At 46.2% G+C, this 10866-nt stretch overlaps 1 protein-coding gene across 50 annotated transcripts in view; it reads left to right on the top strand.

Moving 5' to 3' along the window:
• Nucleotides 1-765: 765 nt before the first annotated feature.
• The window catches only part of LOC137425109 (inter alpha-trypsin inhibitor, heavy chain 4), a 332019-nt gene continuing 321918 nt past the window's right edge, over nt 766-10866 (top strand). For 25 of the 50 annotated variants that reach the window (XM_068113193.2, XM_068113169.2, XM_068113208.2 and 22 more), the window contains exons 1-2: nt 766-1027; nt 9392-9549. In XM_068113193.2, coding sequence (XP_067969294.2) covers nt 977-1027; nt 9392-9549 — 209 coding nt within the window. In that variant the 5' untranslated portion in view covers nt 766-976. The remainder of the gene's footprint in view (nt 1028-9391; nt 9550-10866) is intronic. The other 25 variants (XM_068113207.2, XM_068113198.2, XM_078776323.1 and 22 more) reach the window with 4 other exon arrangements.

Here is a 10866-nt window from a genome sequence, read left to right as displayed (position 1 = left end):
GCTAACTAACCTCTGCTTGATCCACAACATTAAGGAACATGTCAGTTAGGCACACATGTGAATCTCATATTTCATAATTCAATAACTGACGATTGTGCCACACTTATCGCCTGCCGGGAGGCAGTGATTGAAGGATTATTTCAGGAGGCGCTGGTAATAACGAGGGTGCATTGTTTTCACATCTAGGTGTGATGAAACATGGAAATGTCTACTTATATGGGATTGTGCACCATCTGTAAGTGTGGGACTCTCAGGACTATCATTGTCGTTTACTAATGAACAAGAATAATTTAACAAATGGACGTAATCTAAAGTATGATTCTCAGCAGGGCAATTCAGAAGAGTGGAACAACGAATTCATCTGCAAACCCCAACACACCCGGGTGAGGAATGAACTTTCGCCATGTTCTGCTGTTGTGGCCTCAATTGCAACACAAATGTAAATACAGTTGGTTAATCCATCCAAATCCCCTTTTAAAACTTTTTAAATTAAAGTTTGAAAAACCTCTAACAAATTAGAAAAAGGAAAGTTTGAAAAAAAAGAACTTTTTCCAACCAATCTAATATTTAAAAATAACTCAATTTTTGGGATTAATGTGTGTCGTTCTGTAGAGCATTAGGTTAAGTGTCAGCAGATCACAAAGGGGCTTTGCATTCGTTTTACCCCAAAAAGTGCTTGTGCTTTGGGAAAGTGCTACGTAAATATTTGGAGTCTGAAGTTCATTTGATAATGACATTATAACACAAATACGCACCATGTTAACCATGTTAATGTAATATTGTCATTTCACTTTGATCTCTCAGTCCAAACAAACCACTGTTGTTAACAATTTGTGCTCGTCAGCATATTATATCAACTTTTGAGAAATATTAACTCGTGTGGGCTGGGTTTCTCATAATCCGAAGGTCGGCCCCCGGTGGGTTAAAACCCAACTTTTAAAAACATCCCACAGAAGGATTGTATCAGACTGGGAACATGGCTCTGCTTGGTGTATTGCTCTGTTCACTTGTGATGCATGTCGCTGTGGTAAGTATTCTTCCATCGCTGTCGTACCATTCAAATTTCCTTTTTACAAATGTATATATCTTCTTGTTTTGAAATGTGAACAGGCATCTGTTGATAAATTCATCCTTTATGCAGTCTCTCTCATATATCACATCACGCATTGCAAAGGTTGATTGGATAAGACTGACCTGCTGCATGCTTTTCTTCACAATCAAGATCCAAGACGACCACAAAAGTATAGGTTTTCGCTCTAGTTTGGAGGAAAATGGTCACTGCATTTGGTTCCGAAAACTCAGTCTTTGCATTTGATGTCATCAGTTTTTGTAATGATATGTCATAAGGATGTCAGACAAGTCAAGCAAATTACTTCTTTTTTCTATACAGGATCGAGGCTCGTGAAAGAGCTAACATTTATCACACAAAACATATAATAAGGGTAGCGGTAGACAAGATGGGTAGATAAGGGGAAGCACAAACACAACATTTGAGAGCAGGGACATCGGGAGATCTGTGGGAGCAAGACGGCTTGGGGGGAGGAGGCGTGGGTCCACGCAGGATCCCACATTTCCCACTGAGACCCGAAGTCTCCGCCTGATGGATCCTCACTACATCGTTAGCATGTGTTATCCATAGTTGTGGAGGTACCTGGTGCAGATATTTCCATTTTTCATCCTGAGTTTTGGGTTTCTCCCCGAGGGTTCGAGGTGGTAACGTCACTTGCTCGAACTCCCCTGTCACTTTGGGCCAACACCCATCCCAGCAGTATCTCTCCCCATTTTCTAGTCGGATGATGGGTGTCCTTTCGTCTGGTAGATTTTGGTCCCCTGCAAGCCGCTTCAAGCGGGCTATCATTAGCCCAATGTGCTCGGGGCGGCTCCCCTTAGCTTTTACCACCGAGACGTATGTGGTGGAATTCTCCCTTATTTGGGTTAGACCCCACTGGGCATTGGTCAAATCGACCTCAATGCCAATACCTTCCTTCCCCATCAGGATCTTTCCCAATCTCAAGCCTGACTGTTGCCCCAATGCCTTCTCCACCCTTAGCTCATACTCCTCCTCTCCTCCGTCCGCATCATAAAAAGCAGTACAATGCAAGGGATCGAAAATCTCGTCAGAGTTTATGTCCTTGTCCTTCATCCATCTCCTTACCTCTTCCTACTTATGTCCAATTTGAACTTCTTGTTCGACCATGTCTCTAATCTCCGGAGTGGTGATTCTCCACCAATATACTGTCCCTCCGGCATCAGCATGGCCAGAACCTCTCACACATTCTCGTGCGGCATCTCTAGATACACTCCCGAGGGAGAACATTGCACAACGCATCCCAATATACAAAGTAAGTCCCATCCCAGCAAATTCACTGGGGTGTTAGTTGCTAATAAAATCGCATGTCGTTCTTCCAACGGGCCACATTGGACTGTTAATTTTTCTGAGAGAGGAATCCTCTCGCTGACCCCTGATACGCCTATTATCCTAACATGTTTTTCGGACCTGGGTATGCTGGGCATCGCATCCGCCCAAATGGTCGAACGAGTGGCCCCGCTGTCGACCAGAAATGGCAGTGTCCTACCATTTACCACCAGATTCAAGGTCGACTCATCTGATGGGGTTAGTGCCAAAAGAGGCAAGACCGGGGTGTTCTCACTGTCCTGTCAATTCTGAGGCCGTTTACCACGGTCCCCATCTTCCCCTTCTCTGGCCCTGCTGGTTTCTGGGGGCAGGCTCGTTTCCAGTGGCCGCATAGGAAACATACATTCCCGCTCCCCGCCTATTTCCTCTGCTTTCATACCTCTGTTTATTTTGACGGGGTCCTTGTGGCCTCTGGCTTCTCCACCATCCTATAGAGGGTGGCCATCCTGGAATGTCTTCCCCATCATCGTCATCATCATCTCCCATCAGTGGAGCGAAGGGCTGCGCTCCCCACCAAAGATTCTTTGTTTCACGTCTGCCTTCCCTTCTCAAGTTCTGTTCCATTATTGCAAACAATGTTTCCTCCTTAACATCTCGAGCGTTAGCATTGAAAGAGTACATTTGTGTGGCCGTAGCCACCAATTGCTCCAAAGGCATTGCTTTCCATCCTGGGTGCAGGAGCTTGATATGCTTCTTTACCTTTGGTAACAGCCCTTCCACAAAAAAGTTAACCACTAATGGGCCTGGGGCAGGATCTACCCGGCCATGCTGCACTATCACCTATCTCAGCCCCACCCTATAATCTTCCGGCTCCTCATCCCTTTTCTGAGTACATGCCTGTATTTTCAGATCATCTACCTATGGGAGCCTGAAGGCCATCCGGATTTCTCGCATAAGATTCGCCACTCTTGCGTCAAATTGATCAACGTTTTCCCCTGCTGGCGGGTCATCAGGCCACAGAGCGGCCATCCTTGCTGCCCTCCACACCTTCCTAGATAGTACCGTGCTGCACAACAGACCTATGTCATTATTTGTGGCCATGTGAGAGTTGATATAGTCAGTCAATTTTTCTGTCAATTCCTTGGGTACATCAAGTAGCCCTTTTACACGTTCTGCATAGCTTCTAATTCTGCCGCTGTCCACAGTCTGTATACGTATTGGGCTCGTCTACCTCCCCACCTATTTGGACCGGGTAGAGCTGCCGGTCTGATTTCTTTCATGGGGAGTACTGTTTCCAGCGCTCTCCCTTGTCTGGCTGTCAACTCTCTGAATTCCGCGGTCAATGTGCGGTACAGGTTTCCTGCCTTTCCCTGTCCCTTCGGGATGCTACCCCCGCAGGGCCTTGTCAGGCCCTCGGCCTTGTCTCGTGAGATCTTGACGGTGACGGCACAGATTTTCGAAACTGTACAGGTTCTCCACGTTTTCAAAGTTAAGTCATTGTTCACAATTGTATTTTGTCGAAACTGTATTTACCTTTCGGTGTGTGAACCTATCGTGTGTCCCAAGGAAATTTCTCAGTGTTAATCTTTCATAAATTAATTAATCGTTTCTGTTTGCCGCGCATGTGCGGCCTTGCCTCAGGCTTCCACGGTCCCCCGTCGAAGTTTTCTCCTGCCTTCGCTGTTTTTGCTAGGTTCTTAAATTTTTCCCTTCTCCCCCAAACTTCCCCGAACATCTACTCTTTGTCTGACGTTTTAAACCCTCCCCACCCCCCCCAAAAACAACAAAAAAACAACAACAACAACATTGATTTCCCATTCTCCACGTGTGAAGTTGTCCCATCGTGTGCTTCTGTCCTCGTGCACGGTCTCGCCCCGCCCCCATTATCTCCTTGCCTTCCACATTTTCCCCTGGTCACGTGACTTGTGGTTGTCTCTCTAGGCTCCCTCTCCCCGTTGGTATTTTTGTGAATATAAGACTGTTCTTCACGGTTCTGTTTAAATATGTTTAAACTTTCCCCTGCAGTTTTATTCAGTGGTATATTACAACACGCTGTTTTTCTTCCTATTTAAAAGGCTCTTTACAATTTCCTCTCCAACTCATTCCACTTCAAAAAAATATTCAATCTCTTATAATTCTAAATCACTACATTCTCTAAATTCACATTCATTCCACCCCTCCTCCATCGTTCTTAAACGGATTGCTAACTTGAAAATCACAACAAACCCAAATTGTTATAAATGTTTGTCTTTCATTAATCATCCACTTTCTAAACTCCCCCCTTGCCCCTCCCCTCCAAATCTGCCCGCTTGCCCCTCCCCTCCAAATCTCCCCCCCATGCCCCTCCCCTCCTAAACTCCCCCCTTGCCCTTCCCATTCAAAACTCCCCCCAACCCCTCCCATTCAAATCTCCCCCCCCCAACCATCCCTCCCAAATTCTCCCCGCTCCCACCAACTCCTCAAAGCTGCCTCCTCCCCACTTCGTCTCCCTTCTATCTCATACCTCCACCTACCCCAACCTTCTACTTTCCTCTGCCCCGCCCCCCCTCAAACAACCCCTCACTGTGCCTCATCCCATCACCATCAAACCTTTCGTCCTCCTCATCCTTCCCTTTCTTGTAACTCTTCTGTAATCTCTGACACACTATCAACTGCTCTCCCGACCTCCCCCTCTCATCCTCCATCTGACCCTACCCCTCCCCTCCCCTGTCCTGCACCCGATGCTCCCCCTCTCTCCTCATCCGGTGCCGGACCTCAAACCGGCCGGACCATCCGGACCTCAAACATCCGGTGCCTTCGCTCAAACCTGATTGATCTCTCCATTCAGGTTGCTTCTGTCAAACCAGACATTATCTGCTTAACAGAAACTTTCCTCCTTCATGATGTCTCTGATTCCTTAGTATCTCTCCCGGGTTACTCCCTCCTCCGGTATGATAGAACTGAGCCTCGTCCTGGTGGTGGGGTGGCTATCTTTATCAAAAATTCTCTTCCTCACTCTCCTTGCACTGCCGTCTCTCCACCCCACGCCCAGGAGTACCTCTGGCTACGGCCTCCTCTCCGCTCCCACCTTTTGTTCATATGTGTTCTGTACCGTCCTCCAAACAGTGATGACTCCATTTACATTTCGCTGTCGGACAACATGGACCAACTTCTATCAACTCATCCAAACTCTCTCTTCCTCATATGTGGTGACTTCAACTGTCATCATGCCAGCTGGCTGGGTGTGGGTTCCTCTATCACCAGCCATGGCACCTCAGCAAAGGACTTCTGCGACTCTTTGGGACTGACACAATCTGTCAATTTCCCGACCCGGATCTCAGACAATGGAGCATCTTCTCTTCCAGACTTGGTGATGACAAACCTCCCTGCTGCTCTTCATCTGCTCCAATCGGTTCTTCTGATCATGTGCTTGTTAAAGTGGACATCTCTCTGGCCATTCTCAGAGAGCCTCCTCAGCGCCGACGAGTCTGGCATTTCACTCAGGCTGACTCGCACGGTCTGAAAGCAGCCATCAATCATCTGGACTGGTCTCCCATCTCTACTGCCTCTGACATCAATTCTTCCTGGGAATTCTTCCAAAGCAAACTGCTCTCTCTCTCATACACAGATTTATCCCATCTCGTCTTCAGTTGTCTTACCCTTCCTCCCATCCATGGTACACTGAATCTTGTGGTGAGGCAGTTTCCCTGAAACAACTTGCCCTTGCCTCTTGGAAGGCAAATCCAACTGAAGGCAATCTCAGTTCCTTCCACCAAGCTCGGAACAAGTCTGTGTCTACCCTCAGGAGTGCCAGGAAGCGCTATCTCTCCACACTCAAGATTGAACTCTCAAACCTGTCTCCTTCCTCCAAATCCTGGTGGTGGCTGGTCAAATCCGTTTCTGGTGTTTGTTCCCCCTCCATCCCCTCCCTTACCTCAAATGCCTACACAGTTGACACCGCATGTGACAAAGCCGAATGCTTCAACTTTGTGTTTGCCTCAAAATCTTGTGTCCCAAACCCATCTCTCTCTGTTCCCACCTTTCCCAGTTGAACCCAACTGCTCCTGGACTCTGTGTCCTTCTCTCCTGACAAGGTGGAGAAGTTTTTGTCATACCTCGACTCTGATTCTGCAACTGGACCAGACGGCATCAGCCCACGGGTTCTAAAGTCCTGCTCTTCCACTCTATCTCACCCTCTCTCTGTTCTTTTCACCCTCTCTTTTGCTCAAAGTCATCTGCCAGCATCTTGGAAATCAGCAAACATTACCGCTTTACACAAAAAGGTGCAAAAACAGATCCTTGCAACTACAGACCAATCAGCCTGCTCCCAATTATCAGCAAAGTCATGGAATCCATCATTGCTTCGGATATCAAATCCTTCCTCTTCTCCATTGGCTTGATCTCAGATCATCAATTTGGATTCAGACCAGGTCATTCTACTCTGGACATGTTGCTTCTGCTGTCTCAACGATGGATGGAGGTCCTCAATGCCAAACAGGAAATTAGAGCTGTCTCCCTCGACATATCACGTGCCTTCGACACGGTCTGGCACCCCGCTCTGCTCACCAAACTCTCCTCCTATGGTATCCATGGAAATCTCTACTCATGGCTTGCGGACTTCCTCTCTGGTTGTAGGCAACGTGTGGCCCTGAATGGATTTCTCTCATCTCCCCTCTTGTTCTGGCTGGAGTTCCCCAAGGTAGTGTTCTGGGCCCTGTGCTATTTCTGGTCTTCATCAATGATCTCTCCGACTCTCTGGAAAATCCTCTCTCTCTCTTTGCTGATGACTCCACTATCTGCCGCTCCATTCCTCATCCCTCAGATCGGCAGTCTGCAGCCTTCTCACTCTCTGCAGACCTGGACAAAATCACAGACTGGTCAAACAAGTGGAACATGTCTTTCAATCCTGACAAATCTCACACTCTTACTATGTCTCTCCGAAGAGACCGACTGGAAAACCCTCCAATCTACTTTCTCAACAATCCTCTCCAAGAAGTTCTGTCGCTCAAGATTTTGGGTCTCACTATCTGGCATGATCTTTCTTGGGAAAACCACATTTCCAAGCTGGCCTCCAAAGCCAGTTGCCGACTGGGCATCCTCCGTCGTGCGAAGTCCTTCCTTGGCACACGTGAGCTACTCACCACATACAAGGCTTTCATCCACAGCTCAATGGAATACTGTTCCCCCCTCTGAGCCGGTGCTCCTGCCTCACACCCAGCTCGGCTTCACGCTGTTGAAACCAAAGCTTTCAGAATAATTGGAATCTCCTGCGATGAAGCGAACTCCGAGGGCCTTTCACTCACTCACCGCAGGCAGGTTGGTGGTCTTTCTGTCTTCTACCGACTCCTCTCCGGCCTTGCTCCCCCAGCTCTCTCTGTGCTCTGTCCCCTGAATATTTCTACAGGTCGCACAAGATCTGCCAGCAACCCTCTTATGGTTAAACTGCCAAAATCAAGGCTCTCTGCTCACCTTCACTCTTTCATTCCCCTTTTCTCCCGCCTCTGGAACAAACTCCCTCACTCTCTTCAATCCCACTCCTCCCTCCAGGTCTTTAAAACAGCTGTTCACCAACATCTCTTATCTTCCCCCATCCAAAACCTTGATCTTTTCTACCCCCGCTAATTCACCCCAGATATACTTTTTTTGAAATTCCAACTTCTTTCCTGGAAGTCCTTGCAGTGTCCATATGTTTTATACCTCTCCCACCTCCCCCCAAGCCTTCTCCCTCCCACATTTCTCTCGATGTCCCTGCTCTCAAATGTTGTGTCTGTGTCCTTCCACCTTTCTCCCCATCTTGTCTACCACTCCCCTTATTTTGTGCTTTATGTGTCGGTTTGACTTTTTGATCTTGTATACAAAAAAAAAAAAAAAAAAAGGCACTCTTTCTACCTGGCAACAGTAGTTCTCTAACTCACAAAGGAATACATGTTTAAAAGAAATACATTGAAACCCCACATGCGCTCCGGGGAACTTCAGAGCTGGCTATATGATATCCGAATGGCGGATTCTCCATCCGAATGGCGTCCGTTTGAATTTTGAGCCGGCAAATGGTGGTTAGCCCGAGTCAGCACAGCATCAGATATTGTGTGCCATTAGTGAGGTCCGATTACGCCTTTTGTATAGTTGTCAACATTGAGAGAATAAAACGTGTGATAACTGAAAGGATCCGCAATGTGAGGGAGGCGGTGACAGAGAGAAGTTTGGGGGGAGGGGGGAGGAGGGGCTGGGAGGTGTGGGGGCGAATAGGGTGTGGCAGTCTGGGAGCATGGGATGATGGTCTGGGGAAGGGGGTTGAGGGTCTGGGCGGGGATGAATGTTCAGGGAGGGGTGGGGAAGGTCTGGGATGTGGCAGATGGGGTGTGGGGGTAAATGGGGTGTGGGGTCTGGGAGCACGGGGTGATGGTCTCGGGAGGTGGGGGTGAGGGTCTTGGGAGGGGATGAATGATCAGGGAGGGGTTGGAATGTGTGGGAGGGGGTGGGGTTGGGTGAAGAGGGTCTGAGAAGGGAGTGTCCCCCACTCCCCAAGTAAGGAAATTTTGCAATCCAATATGAACCAAACATCAGCACTTTGATTGTGTAAAACGAACTAAGGTACCAATATGAACTGAGGATGTGCTGTGATATATTCGTTGTTAATAAATGTGATTTTCATTTTTTTGAGCTCTTTCAATCAGGGCAAGAATGAAAAGCATCCTTTTTTTCTATCCTGGTATTTTACCACAGGCTTCCAGCTACTGTATCAATAACACTTTTTAATAACAATTAAATTGTACACACACGCACACACAAACATGAGGAACAAAGCTGTTTGAACATCAACTCAAGACGAACATTGAAATATATAATTAAAAGCTAAATACCCCTAATGCCACGGGTCCTGATATAACCAGAAGGAAGACAAGGGCAAGGACAACAGCAAAGCATAGGGGAACAGTAAAGGGAGAAAAGAAAAGAAACCCAACAACAAGAAACTCAAAAAGCTATTTTGCACCCCATGTAGCAGAAATATACCTGTTCGAGCATATGTGACTATTAATGGAAAAACTTGTGTACCAGAATGCAGAGATTCACGAGCTGTCAGTGCTGTCCAAGATCATCTCCCGCTATGCGGTAACTCAAGTGAACAGCATTGTTAAGAACCCTGAAATCGACTCCAAGGAGATTTCTTTCACAGTAATCCTGCCTGAGTCTGCCTTCATTTCAAACTTCTCTGTGTGAGTTGCCTTCTTATTACACATTAATATTCTTATATAACAATCAATATCTTTGTTATCAATCTCAAAATTGTCTATAACTGGTAGTTTTGATATTCTACCTGTTCATGTTATCAGCTATAACAATTGTTGTAATATCAATAACAGGTGCTATTACCTTTTGGAGTCGGGTCACTTGTGGACCCGTTAGTCCAGTGGACCAAATTTTCATTGGTCTTCATGGCTGTGTAGCATTTACCTGCTTACTATACTGCTTGAGAATCAACTTCCCTTTCAGTTTCACCGAGCCCAGATATGCTTGGGCTATGGGTGGGGGGTTACATGTTCCTTATGGTTATTGCCAAATTATACCACGACTATTATTATTATTTTTAATATTATTAGTATTAATTAATATATTCTTTGTTACAATGTTATCATTATTTTTGTTATTTTGCAATTAGAATGTCATGCAGCAGAAGTACCCATCAAGCTGCCCTATACACCTGAACATAGTGCGCATTCAAAACATGGGAATGCTTCTGGATTCTTTCTAGTTAATTAGCCAAATCAACTCAAGAGATCATAATGATAATTTTGATGAATCACATTCCACATTAGAAAGCTCCAGTAGAACTCCACAAAAACCATGACACACACACACACACACACACACACACACACACACACACACACACGCACACACCTCATCCATTTATAGCAGATGTTGGCCATTAAGCAGGAAAAAAAATTGTCACTGGTATGCCCACTCCCTATGGGGTTGGCAGGATGGGTCATGCTATTATCCTCTCTGGGTATATAGATTAGAGTAGATCTAGGCTTGGGTCCATTAGTCTGTGCAATAAGCCAATAAGCATATAATGCCTCAATGATTCCTCCAAATTTCTTTCAGTTTAGTATTAAACAGCAGTAGTGAATGTTTAAAAAGGTAATCGTATGCATTTGTGGTTTATAATATTTTTACTTCTGGTAGGCTTTCCCCATGATAAGCCACAATAAGCTATTCATACACATTAACTGTACAGGCTGACCAGGTGTCCGGTTTTTTACTCAAATGTCCCGCGTCCTGTTTCAAACTTTCCCGGGACACCATTTGTCCCGTATTTTCAGTTTTCAACAATATTTGAAAAGGGAAAGGAAAGGCGGCATGCAGTGCTGCCATGATGGAAGTATGTTTCCATCATGGCAACAATATGTGGTCAATAAGGCCAAACAGCAACCGGAAACACTGCCATGACGTCATGGGACTCATCACATTGGATTGGGAGTGATGTAATCTTAAAGGGCCAAAGTTCACACCGAAAAAGAGGAAGATGA

This window comes from Myxine glutinosa, chromosome 4 (genome assembly GCF_964187855.1).
Source record: "Myxine glutinosa chromosome 4, kmMyxGlut1.1, whole genome shotgun sequence".
Classification (NCBI taxonomy): Eukaryota; Metazoa; Chordata; class Myxini; order Myxiniformes; family Myxinidae; genus Myxine; species Myxine glutinosa.
This window is presented reverse-complemented; position numbering and strand designations above follow the sequence as displayed.